The 20000-nt window shown below is 41.2% G+C and overlaps 1 protein-coding gene across 7 annotated transcripts in view; it reads left to right on the top strand.

Annotated features, from left to right (window-relative positions):
* NPAS3 (neuronal PAS domain protein 3) overlaps positions 1-18436 on the top strand; it is a 476441-nt gene extending 458005 nt beyond the window's left edge. For 6 of the 7 annotated variants that reach the window (XM_085878121.1, XM_085878120.1, XM_085878124.1 and 3 more), the window contains 4 exons: positions 7558-7664; positions 9719-9866; positions 12057-12172; positions 16805-18436. In XM_085878121.1, coding sequence (XP_085734247.1) covers positions 7558-7664; positions 9719-9866; positions 12057-12172; positions 16805-18108 — 1675 coding nt within the window. In that variant the 3' untranslated portion in view covers positions 18109-18436. The remainder of the gene's footprint in view (positions 1-7557; positions 7665-9718; positions 9867-12056; positions 12173-16804) is intronic. The other variant, XM_085878123.1, reaches the window with a different exon arrangement.
* The last annotated feature ends 1564 nt before the right edge of the window (positions 18437-20000 follow it).

The following is a 20000-nucleotide window of genomic DNA, read 5'->3' as shown; positions in this document are numbered from 1 at the left end:
TCGAGTTCGCCTTGTACTTGACCGGGATCTCTTTGTTCTTGAAGGCACGGGGTTTCTTGGAATTGCCAATCACCAGAAGAGGGAACTTCTCGCTGCCGCTCATTTTGCCCCAACCAGAAGAGTGATCCTTTGCTTGCTTTTCTTTCCTCCAGTACACCGCTCTCCCCTGAAAGCCATGGTCTTGTTCGGAAGCAGCTGCCAGAAGAGTCCAGTCTCGTCCAGGTTGAACACGTCGTCTGCGGAGAACTGCCCGAGTAAGGGCCGGAGAAGCTGTTGTTGCCACTCAAGAAGGGATTGCGAATCCACCGCTCCAGCTTTGCCCTGCACTGTCTTGAACGTGATGCCGTGGCGCTTCTTGAAATTGCCCAACCAACCGTCGCTCGCCATGAAGTCTGGGATGTGCATCAGCTCGGCCAGTTTCATCGCCTTCTCCTTGATCAGATCGCCGCTGACAGGCACATTCTGTCCTCTTGATTGCTTCAGCCACATGAGCACTCCCTCATCAAGCTTCGGGTCATGAGCCTGCGTCAACTTCATGCGCTTCAATGGAAATCCAGCTTTGATTGCAGCCTCGATTGCATCCTTCTTGCTGAGAATGCCCTTCACGGTGGTTCTCTTAACTTCGACGCCCCATTTCTTGCTAATCTCCCTGGCCAACTTGGAATGATTCGGCTCCTTCTTCGCGGCATCGATTATCTCCTTCTTCTCCTTCAGCGTAAAGTCGGTTCGCTTGCGTTTCTGAGCTGACATTATGGGCTGAATTTGAAAAAAAGATGTCACTGTTGTACGTGTGCCTGCGTGTCTGTGTGTGTGCTCGCGCTTTTTGTGTCTCGTTGTGCGTGTTGTGATTGGCTTGTTGTGGCTGGCATCGGGGAGAAGAATCGCGTGTTTTGACACAGTCTGACTATGCGCGTACGTTTTGAGTTATGTTGTGCGCAGCTGGACTGTAGTTCGTCGCTTCGCCTTTGGACGTGAGTGTGATAATCGAGCACTGCACAATAGAGACTTTTTCACGACTCGTGCCTTTTAACAGTCACACAGTAGTGGCATGGTAGCGAGAGTAGGGGGTGGCATAGTAAATTTATTTTGTATTGAATTTTGTCGGGACCGAGCAAAAGTGGTATAATAGCGAGAGTGGCATAGAAGCGAGGTGGCATAGTAACGAGCTTTGACTGTATATATATATATATATATATATATATATATATATATATATATATATATATATGTGCACACATCATGTGCAAAACATTAGGAACACCTTCCTAATATTGAGTTGCACCCCATTTTGCCCTCAGAACAGCCTCAATTTGTCAGGACATGGACTCTTCAAGTTGTCAAAAGCATTCCACAGGGATGTTGGCCCATGTTGATTCCAATGCTTCCCACAGTTGTCAAGTTGGCTGGTGGTGGATCTCTACTCCGAATAACTCATTCCTTCTCATCCCACAGTTCCTCAATTGGATTGACATCTGGTGACTGGACAGGCCACTGCAGTTAGCTGAAGTCACTGTCATATTCGTGGAACCATTCCTGGACAATCCTCACCATGTGGCATGGGGCATCATCCTGTGGAAGAAATTCATTTGTGGATGGATGCACTGCTGCCATGAAGGGATGCACCTGATTGGCAATTACGTTCATATATCCTGTGGCATTCAATCGTTGCTCTACTTTTATCAAGGGGCCCAATGTGTGCCATGAAAACTCACCCTACACCATCACACCACCACCAGCCTGCAATGATGATACACAGCATGATGGATACATGTATTCCTGTGGTTTTCTCCATACCCTCGTCCTACCATCAACGTGACGCAGCAGGAACCGGGATTCATCAGACCATGCAATGTTTTTCCAATCCTCCAGTGTCCAGTGTTTTAACTCCTTAGCTCACTGCCAACACACATTCTTGTTTGTTGCTGAAAGAAGTGGAACTCTGTACGGTCGTCGGCTGCCATACCTCATTCATGTCAAGGTACGACAAGTTGTGCAATCTTTTATGGGTCTTTCGGCACCAATGTTGTACTGGACTGTCAGTTTCCAACTGTAGCCCGTCTGTTTCTCTGCACAATTTGTGTCAACCTCCTTTGACATCTTTCATCAAGGACCTGTTTTTGACCACTGGCCTGACATTAGCTGGATGTCCTTTGGGTGGTGGACCATTCTTGATACACACGGGAAACTGTTGAGTGTGAAAAAACAGCAGAATTGCAGTTCTTGACATACTCAAACCGGTGTGCCTGGCACCTACTACCATACCCCGTTTAAAGACTCTTAAATATTTTGTCTTACCCATTTACCCTCTGAATGGCACATGTACAAAATGCATGTCTCAATTGTCTCGAAGCTTAAAAATCTTTCTTTAACCAATCTCCTCCCCTTCATTTACACTCCTTGAAGTGGATTCAACAGCTGCAATCAATTAGGGATCATAGCTTTCACCTGGATTCACCTGATCAGTCTATTGCATGGAAAGAGCAGGTGTTCCTGATGTTTTTTGTTTTTTTTACAATGGGTGTATATATACTTGAAGTTCTCATCTCATGGAAAAAAATGCAGAGACATCATTCCATAGTCGAGCATCCACATCCTATTCCATATATTGGCTGCCCTTTCAGGAAATTTCTCATTTTATTCTCATTAGATCTCATGAGAAATCAGTTTTTGTAAGGGAAGGTCTATAAGTCCATGGAACACCTGACAGAACTTCTCATTTGAGATATTGTACATCCATTCAGCTGCAGAGAGATACCTTACATGCTCCTTTATAACATACATACTGCTGGCTTCGCACTGGAGTGGCAGTTGTTGTGAAAACATTCAAACCTGTGGGGGATTTAACCTTTGAACATGCAGTTCATTTGCTATCATGATTGCTGCCACCATTAAACACTGTTGTATGAGTGACTAAAATCAATCATATATTTTGCACCATTTTGTGCAGTATAAATATGATTGTCAAACTCAACTGCGAGGCACAGTTTTTTTGTGTACAAATTTAGGCTCGTGGAGAGCATGGTGACAGGCTATATAAAGGGAATGCACTAACAGTGGAGCAGTGGCACAACAGGGAGACACAACAAGTATGAAGCAGGAAATGTAGAGCAAAAGAAGCTTTATGATATGCTCATGAAAGGGTATGGGTTAGGTAGGGGAGGGAGGGTTAATTGGGGGCAGAACACATCACAGGTAAGAATGGAGGATGACTTGAGGTCGTGGTGTACTGCCAACTTAAAGCTGCGGAGGGAAGAGTGGCATTGGACTGAGTCAGAAAGGTGGTTCCACAAGTGGGAGACGAGAGGAAGAAAGGAGTGAGGTGGGCACTGAAGCTGGATTTTGGAAGTTTCACAAGTAAGGAGGTTCTGAGAGAGTTCATGAGTCCTGGAAGGACTGGGTAGGGTCAGTGGGATAAAATAACGGGTCTGACTGGGGAGGGTCAGAAACAAGACTGTAGAAGAAAGGTGATTTTAAAAAAACCACACAAACTGCCAACTCATTTGCGATGAGAGAGCAGGTTTATCTGCCTTGTGCTTCTGCTTCATTGTGATGGGTAATGCCAATGAAATTGATAACTTTGGATTGGATAGCAGTTATGAAGCAGAGGCATCATTCCATAGTCGAGAGCAGTCTCTATTGAAATATATACAATCGCATTGTAGGCTGTAAAGAGTTCTTGCTTACCAAGAATGGACTTGCCACGAGGGAGGATTTCTTTTCAGCAGCTGGCTTTGAAGGCCACATTTGCTCTATGATCTGCCAAAGATATGTCATGGGTGGTGATGAGGCTGGGAAGCAAAAGAGATTGATCCTCTTGTTATGGTTGATCATGGAAATAGATACATGAGTTCATTTGATGACCCTACCAGAGAAAGGGGACAATTTTAGATTTTGTTCGACGTTTCAATGTCAGTCCAGAATCTGATTCTTTATAGGTCATCAGAGAGGAAAGCAACTTGCTGCATAATGTGGATTCAGAATGTGGAAATCCAGAATGTGGATGTGTGGATTAGTGGAGAATGTGGATTAATCTGCAAAGTGACAAACAGCATTTTCCTAGAGCATCAGAGAAGGCAATTTACTTGAAGAAGAGTATTTGGACCAAGATACGACCTTGGGGAACTTCAGCCCCACTGGGAGGAGGAGATTGGAACCATACTCTGTGCAGAGCTTTGGTTCTGCTTAAACAGTCTCCTTGGCTATTGGGCACAATCCTGGACGGGTCGCCACTCCGACGCAGTATACCAGCATGCTGGCACTCATTTTGCCGACCTTGGAAGGATGACAGGCCGAGTTAACTCCACCTGGTTTTAATTCATTCGCTGAGTGGGATTTGAACTCAGGACCCTAGGATCCAAAGCCCACCACCCTCACCATTAAGCGAACACCAGGCACACTGGGAGAGGAGATGAAAGTATTCCAGTGAGACATGCTGACTGTAGGAGTGGAGAGAGATAGCAAAATGGGAAGCAGGACAGTCTTGTGTCCTACAGGTAAAGAGCTTGGTAAGCAGAGCAGGGTGCCAAATTTAGTTGAATACCACAGTCATATCCAGAGACACAGTCCTGCCCTCCCTTTTGAGATTCAGCACCTCCATCTGTTGTTGACAGACAAGCCACAGCATATCCAAAGTTGGTTGACCGGGACAAAATCCAAAATTATGTTTGGAGGTCGGACCGTTTGAGAAAAATAATGATTTGATATATGGATTCTATGACTTTTCTTCTAATTAGAAGTAAACTTACTGGCCTGTGTTTTAGAGGATACATTTTTGCATCCTTCTTGTGTATTAAGAGTGATTTTGGATGTTTTCCAAGTAGACAGGAGGTGACCTAAGATGAAGGATGGGCTCAAGAGAGTAGACAGGGGATAAGTGAGAACAGCAAAGCAGGATTTGAGAACATGAGATGCCATCCGATCCCATTTACCAATGCAGAGTCAAGGCTAGTGAGACTTTTCTTCTCCTTTCTCAGATGAAAAAGTCACAGTATCCATGAGACAGTGTGTATGATGGGGTAAGGTTGGGACAGACAGAGATGGGTTGTTAGACAGCTACATGAGCTCTGGGGGCATACACTGAATTGATACATTCAGTTTTCTGTCTTCCACAAAAAGGCAAAGCATTTTAACAAGTACAACCTCATTAACCTGTTTTGTTGTTGAAAGAAAATTCCTTTTGGGGAACCTGACTGTCTTAGCCATTCTCATGCAGACTTATGTTCATGCAGACTCAGACATAGGACATTGATTGAGGTATGCTAGCCTGTGCATTAACCCTTCATGCAAAAGAAGGAATCCTTTCATCTCCTCTTTCACCAACAAAGGGTTAACGCCTGAAACGTCAGCTTTGTCTTGCTTCCCACAGCAGTTAGCGTACCTCAATCAATGTCCTATTGATTTAATCCATCAAATTGTTCTACCTGTCTGCTGATGCAGATCGACGCTAGCCTTTACCATGAGCGAGATTAGGTCTTCATTCTGTTTTATTCATGACCTCATTCGAGTTAGAAGAACAATTTTTAGCTCCTCAAGAACAATTATTTTTCTTAGCCCAATGAACATCAAAATTAATTAAACTCTTTTTCCTGGAGTTATCATCATTTTAAATAAGTGAAAATGAATACTTGTATAATGTTTTATATTGATCCGAATTAAAAAGTCCAAAAATATATTTGGGGTCCGAGAGTAGAAATGTCCAAATGGCTAAGTTAACGTTGATTGTCCGGAAGATACTTTTATGGTGTGTATTGTTATTGGCTTCTGGGTATCGTTGAAATCAACGGTTACAGATGGCAGAATAACACATTTTTCTGATGCACACGTAAATGCTTCTTGCTCTTTCCAGATTATATTTTTTATGTTGTTTGAACTCTGTTTTCTATCAAGTAGATGCGAGTGTTTTTCTTTATTTGGCTTTCTTTATTTTCTTTACTCCATTCATAGAGAATTCAATCAGCTTTAGAAATGCTGGCTAAGAAGAAAACATAGAAATGACATCCCAAATTAACTTTTTTGTGTGTTGTTCATTGCCTCAAGCTTCAGACCTTCTTGTACAATGTCCCATCCTTGGTGCACAGATGCTTGAAGGGAGGCAATTGCAAACTAGCAGCTTGCCTCCATTGCCTGGATGACCAACCCAACTGCAGGAATATCAATTCACTCCACAATGCCCATAAGCATTGTGTGTCCATGATCCTTTGGCGAGCCACAACCAAATACCACGATTGCCTAAGATCTGATATTTCAGTATGTACTCAAGCTTCCTTACCCTGGTGTGAGCTGTTTCTGCTCTTCATCTGCCCTTCACTTGTAAAAGAGAGAAAAAGAGAGAGAGAGAGTCATGATAGATACAGCTCATGCCAAGAACAACTAATTTAGTTGCATGTTTGCTCAAAACATGAAATTCCCAATCCATTCCTTTCCATCCCTCTCTCCCCATTTATATGTTACTTTCTGAAACAACTGAGATTTTCACCTTCAAATATGGAGATTTTCTTTGTGAACCACCACATCTCATTAGCAACTGATCCTGAGTTCATCTCACAGTCTCGCTTTTATCTATCTCCACACATAGATCATATTGCGAACCCTCCAATTCACATCTGCAATCAATTCCAGCAGAGGCGCAGTCCTTGGAGCTCCTTGTTGTTGTGAATATGCCATTCGCTGTCTTATATCGATCGCATCACCAACGGGCCATCTTTAATGATTTCATAGAATCGTGCTCTTCGTTGGTCACTTTCATCTAATTGTAGTGACCAAGCTTTTCACTCCCCCACAATACCTTATGACCATATGAGCATAGGTCCTCACTATGAGCTGCTGATACTGCATCCCATTTTGTACACCTCGAGACAGTGTCATGCAAAACCCTGCAGGTCATAGTATCTGACCACAGGAGGCTGAATTTTACAGCCTGTATCTTTCTTATCACAGATAGGTTGATGACCTCGTCATCTTCTATCACTTCACATATAATTGCACCCCTCAGCCCTTTCTGCCCTTTGTCCCTCTCAAACCCTTTGTCACATGTGCTTATCCTATAACCCAATCCTTTTAAACCCCTCTATACTTCTGCTTACTACTCACCTCCACTCCTCTCCATACCCGTTTCTTCCATCGGTGGCCTCCCTCCCTGAGTTTATCCAATCACATTCTTCCTCTCAGGACATTCACTAACATGATCCATTCTCTTCTTTCTGACCCCATTTCAGCGTTCTCTGTCCAAACTGTGCTTGTCTGTCTGCGCAGCTTGTTTACTTGTTCCACGACGCTGTATTGCAGGCAATGTGACCTCTCACACTGGCTGCAATACAGGCTGTGGAAGGGATGCTGTTCAGCTCTTCTTCTGCAACCTTTGTAAAAAATAATTAATGAGAATTTTTTTTTTTAAAACATTGATTTAATCACATTCTGATTCATGTACATAAGCCAGAATAGGTTTTACATTGTTGTTTCATAAATAGGTGCAAGGTGTTTGAGTGTTCTCGTTGAACCAAAACCAATGCAGGTGCTGTTATAACAGTTTTGTGTGACTGGCATGGCATATGTTTGCAGGATAAGTGACTACATGGATCACACTGCAGGAGAGTTGCCTGGGAGGAGCTGCTATCATTTTATCCATGGAGAGGATGTGGAAGGGATCCGTCAAAACCACATTGATTGTAAGACAAAGATACAGCAGGCAATTTATTTTTTCTTTTTTTTTAGTAGAGTGGTTAAATATGTAATTAGTACTGATTGATTACGTAGTATGCTAGTACGGATTTTATATATCGTCAAGTGTGTTTCTGTTCAAACTTAAACAAAACAATTAATTTAAGCCTCACTGAGAATTTCCCACCCAAGATGAAAATGCCATTTCTGGAATATGTGACACGTCCAAGATTGAGCTGGTTCAAACTCCAACGATTCTAAAATTGTTGTTCAAAACAAGTTTTGGCATCTTTCATCATCAACCACAAAGTACCTTGTATAACACTGCGTGTACTTGCAGAACTATATTTTTTGCTATTTTTACATTATTAATCCAGCAAATAAATACTGTGTTTAAAATTTCATGTGATGCTGAATGTCACATGTTTTACTCAGCCAACCATTGACCCACAAAAGCAATATGTGGTTTCTGCAATGAAGTTCATTGAATTTGCATTTACAGATTCATGGTAAAATTTTCATCTGATGATGCAACCTGAAATTTAAAATCATAATCAGATCTATTAATTCTCAGTTTTTGAAATTTGAGCTGATTTGTTTTCAGCCTTTAAATGACGGTCCTGTACAGTGTTAGTAATTTTGACAATCAGGAGTAATGCTTATATGAACAATGTTGGAATGAGGTCAGAATAATCTGACATGATTTGCTTTCCAATTAAAGATAAGCCATTGTTAGCACACCAAGAGGACTGTCACAGCGGTTATAGGTCAGGAAGAGTCGTATTTAGGCAATATGGTAAACCATGCACACAATCTGTTTCGGATGAGAGAGTTGAATGCTGTGATATATTTATATTTGGTGAAACACTTACTGAGTCACGTTATTTGACAGTTCCAGAGCCTTGATGACTTGTTAAAAAGCTGTCAGTTGTACTTTTGCCCCATGTTAGGTCACAAATCCCATTTCAATCAATCCAGATTTCGTCTTTCCTGATTTCGTCTTAAAATATTTCGAAATTTTATGATTTGAAATGAATGTGGAACATTTGATTATTCCCTGAGTATTGAGCATTGCTCTCAAACACAAATTAGTTTTGTTTAAATAAGTCATAGATTGCTCATTCTGCTGTAAGTGAGCAATTGCAGGAAAGTGCATACCATTTTGCTCGAAGATAGAAGCTTGCTGTTTGTATTGTTCTCCAGGATTACAATGTCTCTTTTCCTTAGTACTTTGACAGTTTAATTACTTTGCCTTGGCAGCAGTTAGGCAGAAACACACCAGCCTTTGGGTGGGACATTAAGCTGGTTATTCCTTCCCACTTACAGGATTAACATGTCCCTTGGTATCTTTCACGAAGAATTATAAGAAAATATTCAAACAGTTTCTCCAAATGAATCAAAAACTATCAAACACACTCTGGGGTTAATGTTATTCTATCATTTAGATTTTCACATCAGATGGGAATATCTTTCAATCTTTACAAAGATTTGAGAGAGATTACAACTTCTCATCAGATCCAAAGAGATTCTCATCAGATTTTTGAAAAGACCTTTATGATAAATGATAGCAGATGTTTTGAAGGGGAATAAAAAGGCACAATAATAAATGTTTATGTAATGGATGAACCAATGAAATCACTCTTCAAGAAGCCTCAATATGTTTTTTTTTTTTTAATACAGAAAATGCTATGATATTCCATAACGTAGGCTCTTGACTTGCCCTGTGACATAACATAATGTATGATGTTACACCTTTCTAAACAAGACAAAGTATTGTTCCCTGCAACCATCAGCTTAACCAGTACCTACAACCTTGTCCTGTCTCATTCTTTCTTCCACCAGCATTGATTGGAGTCCATCAAGAACTGAGTGATCTGAAAACCTGTCGTATATAATTTAGGATGTCATGTAATCTTGTCATCGATTGACAAAATGTGCTGGCGCGGCTGAAATAGCCCCGTGTGTCATGTTATTTTGGTGCTATACTTGTGCCTCAGCTTCTCCTGTTTACAAACCAAATGTCCACCCCGGTCTCATCCCTGGCGGCCTAACCATTTTTCAGTGCTGAAAAAAGGGCAATGCGTCACCAAGTACTATCGCTGGATGCAGAAGAGCGGTGGATATGTCTGGATCCAGTCCAGCGCCACCATTGCCATCAACACCAAGAACGTTAATGAGAAAAGCATCGTTTGGATCAATTATGTCCTGAGGTATGCTTCTCTCAAGGCTTTTACTGCTAATTGGAATCTTGCATTATTGATGTAGTTGTGCATATGAAGGTTCTTTTTTTTATCCCAGTGACAAGCTGCATTCATCCAAGCATTACTCATGGAGGAGCTTTGACATCTTTGATGAATTGGATTGCCATAAAATGCACATTCATTGTTTTGCTCAAGCCTTTATCATTCGTTACAAGCAGAAAGTATTCTCAATGGCGTTTATTTAAATCACGGGGTGTTTTCAGAAACTGTTTAGTTTGAGTTGAGAAATTTTTGATATTTCAAAACAACATTTTGGTTTCTACATGACCAACCATTCAAAATGTGGCATAAAAAGGGAATAAATGAACTACAGCATATATATAAATATATATATAGATATATATATATATAGATATATAAATATATATATATATATATATGTATATATATATATATATATATATATATATATATATATATATATATATTTGCGGAACTGGCGGTGATGGTGAATTCCGCTGACCCAAATTATGTTGACGGGTGGTTAACACCACTAGGCCAGGTAACCAAGCGTTTATTCCTTCATAGGAGGCAGACACGTTAATCCTCGAAGATTATAATGCATGCGGGAGGGTGTGGGGCTCAATGGCGGAGCGATGGAGGCACAGAGTGATGCACAGGGGGGTTTTATACTCGAATCCCATGACAAATACATGGTCACAGCAACTTAAAATATACACGGGAATTTAATGACAATAGGAATATTTACAAGGAACAATAATCAACATATGATAATACTTAAGGTAACTTCATCCTAAAATCTAAATTGAGGTGCCTTTACACAGACTTAAATACAGACAAGGGGAAACTAAATCAAAGAAAATCCTTCCTTTATTCAGGCACTTAGCTTGGTCCAGAGATGGTCTTCACGGAACGTGACATTGAGGCGTTTCTATTTGCACGTGTAGATGCGCGCAAAATGGTGCCAAGCCGCTCTCTCACAGCGGGAATGTTTGTCAGGCAATTCGTGAGCGGAGTTCAACAACAAGGCTCACTGACAGTCATGCAGCTTCTTCGTCTTCGTCTATCATGCCTGCTGATATGCTCTTTGCAGAATGGAGCCGTTCTCTTCGGTGATATACATGAGGTTCTGAGGTCCGTCCCACACGACCAACATAAAGTCGATGACCACCGTCTTGCTCAGTATGTGAGGCAAATCGCCTCAGTGCTAATGCGAGAATCATGCCATCTTCTTTATGCTTCAAAGGAAAACCAGCTGTGAAGTCCTGTTCTTACAAGCCATCTCTTAGCTACAATCTTGCTCGCCATCTCCTAGCTACTCCACACTCGTGCGCTCCTTCTATCTCTCTCTGACGTCACTGATCAACTGTTCCACCTCTGGGGCGTGGCTTGCTTGCACGAAAACCCAGGAAGGTGGTGGTTCCGCCCGCTTGGCACGTTTGGCTAGCTCTTGTTATCGTTGCTGTTATAAAAGCGCAACTCCATCATCGCTGGTTTATAATACAAAAACACAGGGAAAAGTCACATGGGGGGAATTCCTGTCTAATTAAGGCCACACAACCTCCTCCCACCCCCCCCCCCCGCTGCCCATGTGGTGACACGTAACACTTAAGATCACAGTTTCCCTACTTAATTGCATTGAGACGTCTCCTACACATCCATGGACCAAGCAACTCGATTCAATCCTAACTTTCCTATTAAATTCCTCCATCTACCCCCACACCTGCAACAATGTATGTATATATATATATATATATATATATATATATATATATATATATATATATATATATATATATATATATATATATACATATAATTTAAAAGCTTCTGTGAATGAGATACAAGTCAACAATGCCAACTTTTTATGTGCCCTGTGAATGAGATGCTTTTTAAATTTCAATGTAATAATTATTAATAAATTATTTCCTAATGAATTATTTATAGCAGTATGTTGAAAAATAAAAAAAATGCGTTGGTGTTTCTTGGATTATTGTGAGTACAGTATCACGTTTGTATAACTTTTTGAACGCCTCACTTCAGTTGTTCGATAAGCATACCTGATGACTACACTGCACTTTTTTTCTTTCCATCCCAAATGCAATTAATGGTGAGATTATTTTGTGACACCTCTGATCTTCTCAGCTTTAATGGTCTTTTTTCATTTCTGTGCCACAGTGACCCAGAGTTCAAGGACTGTCCCTTGGATGTGCAACAATTACCTCACTTGTACAAAAAGCCCTCCGAGTCGTCAGAAACGTCCGACTCTGATTCAGATTCAAAGGGTAACTCAGGTGAGAGCACGCTGGGCTGTCCACGCCTGTTTGCAATCAATAGCAAAATTGAAAATGTGGTGTGTGCATCAGCATCTTCTTGCTCAAGCCATTCCTCTGAGGAGGGCAGGGCAGATTGAAAAAGCCTTCTTGATGCAGTCCAAAGTCGATTGCTCCCTCTGAGGACCAAAGTTTGCCACGAGGTGCTGTCCATTCACCTTGATACGTTTTCATGCTGTCAGAAGAAAGCTTGAGCACTGAATGAGTTTCAAACGAAGCGAAATAATTTTCCCCATTTTTTTCTCTTTTTCTTTTATCATTGTAATTGTCTGAAATTATCTGACTGTCACAAAGGAAACTTGCTGTATCACACATACACTATATTTCTTCAAAAAATTTCCATAATACAGCAGATAACTGCAGGCAGAATATTAAAAAAAAATGTAGAGGCTGACACTGCTTTGCTGTTATTTTAGGATTTGCCACCTGATCTTGTTACTTTAGCTCAACGAGAAACAATAAAAACACAGGAGCACTACACAATGGCTTTTAGAAATCAAGTCAGTCTGGAAGGCCTCTAATGTGCATGTGTGTTTGTGTGTGTGTGTGTGTGTGTGTGTTTTTTTATTACTTCATTTGCAATCTGTTGTACACCATAATATAAGTATTTGTGATTGAAATGATTTTAATTTCCTGGGAAAACGATGGCTTTAATGTTCAATAATAGACCAAGTCCAATGTTTAATAATAATACTAATAGACCAAGACTAATATTATATTATTGAACAATTCTTGCAAAATAGCAATGTTTAGTTCGCAAAGGAATGCCATTAAGTAGCTTTAACGTGCATTCTAGTCAGGATGGCGATTAGATACAGAATATGTCAATATTAAAACCTACCTCCATCCTTTGCTGCACCACAAAAGATGGAATCCTGATCAATGCAAATTTCAATGAACAAAATGTGTGCCTTCTATGCTTGTTGATTTATATACAGTAGTTAAATGTCCGTGTCCATGAAAACGCACTGCAGTGACCAGATACAATGCCAAACAGAGTTACTGTGCATCAGTCAACTACTATGAGAAAACCATTAATCAGTTGCATTCGTCAGATCAGATCCTGCCACCGGAAATCCATTGCAGCAGCAACAGGTCATTTGTGTCAACAAATACAGTGGTACTACCATACATACAAAACGCTTCTGAAACTGTGAGCCGCATTCTACAGTATTCCAATGTAAATGTCACCGACAAACCACAACTACTGTCCTTATGTGCACAGCTGTCACAATCGAAGGACCATGCGAGCAAATTACACAGAGAGAATATCCTCTACGGCGTACCATGCAAGGATAGTGGGGTCAATAATGTCAGCCAAACATCCAATCGGTTGATCAGATGGCTAATCGAACACCAGCGCAAGGTTCTGCGGCACCGCGGGCTGTCCTTTGTGGCCATGCATCCATACACCGCCACCAACACAACTGTGCATGAATTCAGATGTCTGTCCGAGGCACCAGGTCAAAAAAGGTGAACCATTAAATAATCGAGGCCTGGTGGATTGGTGAGAAGTCAACTAACCAGCACGTCGACTTGAATCCCGCATGCTGAAATGACTCGTAGTTTGTAGCATTGCATAGTCAACTACAATGCTGACCAAAGCCAAAATGGACAGATACTGATGACGTCAATAATGCGTCACCACAAGAGAATGCTCTCAATACAGGGCCAAGACGCAAGGATAATTCAAATACAAGGAGCACAGTGATTGGGGTGGATGGACCAATCCAACACATGCAGTCTTTCCCACTGGAGATTAGTGTGGCGTCATGTTGACACTGCACTTATAACCTCTGATGAAGTTAACCACTTCACTCTTGACATCATCCTTACAATATTTTTCCCCATTGGGAGTCGAATGAGATGCGCCAAGTTTCGAATTTTTCCAATCAGGGGTTTCAGAGATTTTATGCTTTAATTTTCTGCGTCTAATCCAAGATGGCTGCCATATCATGTGACCTTATAATGTCACAATTTAAAAATAATTAAAGTATTCTGCATGAAGGGGGTTGCTTATACCCTGAAAATTTTGTGTAAATCAGACAGGTGGTTGCTGAGAAAAAGAATGTTAAAAAATAAGAGCAAAAATAGGCCAAAAAACTGGTCGACTGATAATAATAATAATAATAATAATAATAATAATAATAATAATAATAATAATAACAATAATAAATTTAAAAATAATGAAAATGATTTCAACAAAATTATTAATTTGTCTTCTCCATATTCTCATAACAGAGCTTTGTTGAAACTTTGATGCCAACAACTCAAATTACGGCCCGGACAAAAATAATAAGTTATGGCCCGGACAGACAGACAGACACACAGAAGTGATTGCAAAACCCTGTCTTCCGCTGTGTGGGAGATTGAATAACCAGAAGGCAAGTGCAGTGGATGTAAATGTAAATCAAAATGTATGGAGTGTGTCCAAGCGCTCCCACCCGATCTCCAATTGACGTGAGTCCCGCACATGTGCCGGCCAAAGCGTCACCTCCAATCTTGAGGCTTCAACCCAGCCACTCATGCCAGCCATTCTTCAGCCCGGAAAATCTTCATTCCAGCCACATGAGATGTCAACCATTAAATCTGTGTGTTTTGACATGGGTGGCAAGCCTGGTGTTGGCTCAGTGGTGAGGATGGCGGCTTGGGATCCAAGAGTCCTGAGTTCAAGCCTCGTTGCCCGCTGAATTACTTCACAAGGGGGTTGACTCAGCCTTCCAACCTTCCGAGGTCGGCAAAAATTAGCACCAGTGTACTAGTAAGGGAGACACTGCATCAGCGGAATTGCCGCGTCCCAACCAATGATGCAACCAGCAGTCACAGGTTGCACTCGACAGAGAGAGAGAGAGAGAGAGAGAGAGAGAGAGAGAGAGAGAGAGAGAGAGAGAGAGAGAGAGAGAGAGAGAGAGAGAGAGAGAGAGAGAGAGAGAGAGACAGACAGACATGGGTGGCCAAGCTGAAGCCTCTGGATGGGAGGCGATGCTTTGGTCTGCACATGTGCGGGACTCACGTCCATTGGAGATCGGGTCGGAGTGCTTTGTCATGCTCCACAAATTTTGGCATATATATATATATATATATATATATATATATATATATATATATATATATATATATATATATATATATATATATATTCTTTCAATTTACTCTTGTTTTAACCCTCGTCCTACCAACATATTTTACTGCCTAATTTTACCAAATGGGTTCTATTTGGACCCCAACTCAACCACTCGATTTCACTAAATGTGCCAAAGTTTCACATCAATGACTAAACATGGTGTTTTATTGATAAAGTCAACAAACATAAGAGGAAGAAAAATAAATATAAATTCTAAAAATAACCTTCCAACTGTGGACTTTTATGACTCCAACTCAGAATCACTAAATTTCATTCAATCTGCTGAAGTTTCACGTCAATGAGGAAACGATTACCGGTATTTTCATTGGATTATGGTTTTCGTGATAAAGTAAACAAACATAATCACAAAAAAAACAAAAAAAAACTGGAGGACTTGCTCGATACAAATATCATACGAAGTAATCATGCATGCAAACAATTGAACGAAAAAAAGCGGGGTCTATTTGGACCCCAGAAAGGATTTGCTTGTAACTCTGTGCAGCAAGGTGGGATCTTTAAACATCATATCTTTATTACCAGGACATACAGGTAAACAAACTAATAAAACATGAAATACATTGTTTAACTAATATCCAAATTATACATCAAAATGTACGACCCCTGTTTGTAGGACTAGGGTTAAAGAAGGCTCACTCCAAAAACATTGCTTCACCTTTATTTTTCATGCGGTTAGCATACCTGTGTCAACATTTGGTTGAGAATATTTTTGCACTTACGTTTCCACTGATCTGCAGATGCAGACTGACTCATACTTTGAAAGATTCATTTTTTTTATTCTTTACAGGATCAAAGGCTCGTGGTAGAGCTTACACGCGCACGCACGCACACACACACACACACACACACACACACACACACACACACACACACACACACACACACACACGAATACACGAGACAATACAAAATGGTTAGATGAGACAAACACAGCCACTGAGCTTGAGGGAAGTGCCGTCACTGCCCAGGGCAAGCTGAGCACCAGCAACGTCACAACAATGGCACCGACTTTCTCACTGCACTCAGGGGGTCATTTCTTAATGAGAAATTTCCTCCTCCCCATGGATGCCAACCTGTGGGGTTTGTCCATGCTCTATCCTTTTAAATGCTGAACGTCAAGCAAGTAAGCAGCATGTACTATTTTAAAATCTTTGGTATGACTCATCCAGGGTTTTAATCGCCATCCTCTCAGATTCGGAGTGGGTGCTCGAACCATTACACCACCGAGTCTGATCACCACCGACTTTTTCGTTACTTGCACATAGCTGTTGAGGTAAACTTGTTAAAAGCTTGGTATTTTGCTTGATGTTCTCTCTCTCTCTCTCCCACTGTCCCTCTCTCCCTTTCACCCCCATCCTCCCTCTCAACCTATTCTCCTCCCTTTCCCCCTATCCCTCTCCCTCTCTCTCTCTCTCTCACTGTTCCTCACTTCCTCTTCCTCCCTCTTTCAGATGACCGGCATAGTCCGACAGCAAAAGAACGACGGCGGCCAGCATGTGGAGATGCACAGGAATCCGGGGATCAACGTCAGCCAAGTCACTACTCTAATGGCAATGTCAACAACCAGGAAGAGGGGGGTGGTTCTAGCAGTCCCGAGGATGAGAGCAGCGAGCCTCAAAGCCCAGAAAGTTCAGACTGTGAAGGTGTGGTGTGCTCTTGGCAGCATGTTCAGGCTGACTGTGAAGTGGATGTGAAAAAGGAACAATGGGATGGTGGACACAATGTTGATGAAAATATTTATGACAGTGACAGTGTCGATGGTGTGCCGTCTACAGAAAAACGTCCATGGCAGAGGAAGGCACGGAGACTCAAGTCACATGGATCTTTGTCCGAGAGGGTCAAAAGAATACAGGATGTGAATCTGGTGCGAGCTTGTCAATCTAAAGTTGGCTTGCGATCAACGGTCAATGCAGTCAAAGCTGAAGACTTGGCAGGCTTTGAGGACAGCACTGCATGGGATTTCCCACCAAATCAAGATGTTTCAAGTAGCAATTGGGCAGCATCTCCAGGTGGTAAAAACTTCATATTAAGTGGCCCTGTACAAATGGGCCTCCATGTTGCTATCCCAGACTCTGTATTGACGCCGCCGGGACCAGATAGTGCGGCAAGTCAACGATCCCTTTTTGTTGCCTCACCAAACTCGGTAGGCGGACTTGGGGCTCCAGTTGGCCTTCTAGCATCTGATCCTCTCTCACCACCACTTTCTGCATCACCACGAGACACAACAAAATGCAACGCAACCACTGCAAATGTAAGCCCATCAACACTTGCTGAACCAGAGCCCCTCCCCCGCCTCCAACCACCTTCCGGGTTAATGTATCCCCTCCCTCATCGTGTCATGATGGCAGCTGGGGTGACAGACAATGTAGAAGTTCAGTGTGCTAATTCTGCACAGCGGGTTTATACCACTGGTACTATACGCTATGCTCCACCCGACGCTGCTTTCCCAGTAAGCGAATCTCCTCCGACAGTTGCAACACCTACAGGAATTGATGGTGGGGCTAGTGGGAACAGTGTCGGTGGTGATGCGTTTGCTGTACCAGAGGCCAAAGTCCCTGTACAAATGTTGTACCAGCGCATGCAGCAGCTCTCCATGCCACCACCATTTGCTGCCACGGCCGGGGGATCAACTTTGCCTCACCTTCCACCAGGAGCTTTCTTTACAACTGCTGATGGGTATTTGGCAACAATCCCATTCTCTCTCTACAGCAACGGCTTGCAGAACTCGTTTATGGCTCAGGAAGAGGAAGACTGAATAGAGCTGGGCAGTGCAAGTACTTAGCTTTGATGGAGCAACAAGAATTGGTCATAATTGGTTTGATAATTCTGGTCTAATATTAATCTTTTCTCTGTAATTCTTCCAAGTTTCATTTATACACGTTTGTTGAGTGTGTGGTTTGTTTTGAGCAATTGCTCTACGATTTTGTCATCCCAGTATCGAATGAAATGCGTGAGTATTGCATACGAAAGCTGACAATACACTCGTACGTTATAATAGAAACTATTTTTGACAGAAAAACAACCTGGAATTGTCTTCAGCAATGACAAAAGCAAACATGTGTTTTATAAATACCAAGTTGCTTCCACAGACCTTATTATTTTGTTTAATTGTACAAAGTATATATTTCTAAGACATGAGATTGGTGGTTTTATAAGCAGGTAAAGGGTATACTACCTGGAACTGTAAGTCTGGGAAATCCATTGTTTGTGTTGACATGTTTTAAAGTTTTGTGCGCATATCACAAGAGAACCTCAAAATTGGTGCCTCTCAAATGGCCCAGCTTTAAGTGAGTCCTTACAAATTTCATTAGCATGTTTGTGCCATTGGTCTGCCTTCATGAGAACATGTAAGCTGCCATTTTGTTTGCACTTCCTGAATAAGCCCATCACCTGCAAAACTTTCTCTGACACAAAACATTTTGGGGTTCTTTCAAATTTGACCACTTACGGTTAGCGCTTCTGGAGTTCTTCGCTGCATCGGCATAAATTGGCATTTGGTTATTTATTACAACATACCTTACATGTCGCAGATACATATTCCACTTTGGAATTTGTCAAATTGATCTTCGAGTATGACGATGATAAAATATTTCTCTCTTTGTATTTCGAGAAAATCAATCATTATATGACATTCAGACGATATGTGGCTACGTCTGCCTGACTGTAACTTACTGATATTCAGTTCTTCGTTCTTCCGAAATGAATGAAAAATATAACGTGAAATAACGTCTAAAAACAATAAGCAGCTAATGTCTTGGCCAAGACAACCTGCAGGTATGAAATTGTGTTCCCAAATGTAAAGGAAATTCAGAAGTTCCTGGATGTTGTTTTATAATGAAATTGCGTTTTACAATGAATGGGAAGTACCTGTAAAAATAAAAAATAGTATGTAACGTGCTAATATATAGAATTTGCTCAGTTAAACTGAGGCTAATTAGCTTGTTGAATTATTGTAAATGCAAAGGGATATTTTTAGTTTTTGAGAGAGTTTATTGTTTTTTACATTGTCTTTTAACTATGCTTTGGCATCTTTGTAAATTAACTTTTAAGCACTATTAAGAAGTGGAGTGGGTTACAGAAGCAAAAGCTTCCTTATTGTGAGAGAAACAACACTACAAAAAAAAAAACGTGTGTACACACATTATGTTGATCCTCATTGTGCATAACAGCTGGATTATTTTGTAATGTAATTTTACCTGTCGTCAATGTCTGTAGTACAGATTGTGCTTTCGGTGTCACAGTGGCAGATAAATACTCCATGTCCGTGTCAATGAGTCAGAGATAATTGCTTTGGTCTTAACGATTTGCTTGTCTGTATTAAAATTGGATAAACATCATACAGTTATCAAACGTTATGGCCTGTGAGTTTCCTTCACAAAGTGTTTCGATATTCACAAAAGATGATTTTAAAGGATGAAAATCATTTCCTATGCATCTTTTGAGGCAACTTGTGCCTGTACTATAAATGTATTTATTCACCATGCGTATTTTATTTTAATGACAAATTTCACTTCATCCTGTTTGCGAAGTACACCTGAACACAAACTGAGAAATTGTGCGTGTGTGTGTGTGTGTGTGTGTGTGTGTGTGTGTGTGTGTGTGTGTGTTTTTTCATAACACACAAATGCTTTGCTTTTTGTGATTAAA

This window comes from Eptatretus burgeri, chromosome 4 (genome assembly GCF_056783735.1).
Source record: "Eptatretus burgeri isolate ZD-2024b chromosome 4, Ebu_testis_v1, whole genome shotgun sequence".
In the NCBI taxonomy this organism is placed as follows: domain Eukaryota; kingdom Metazoa; phylum Chordata; class Myxini; order Myxiniformes; family Myxinidae; genus Eptatretus; species Eptatretus burgeri.
Note: the sequence above shows the minus strand (reverse complement) of the source record. Positions and strands in the feature narration are given on the sequence as shown.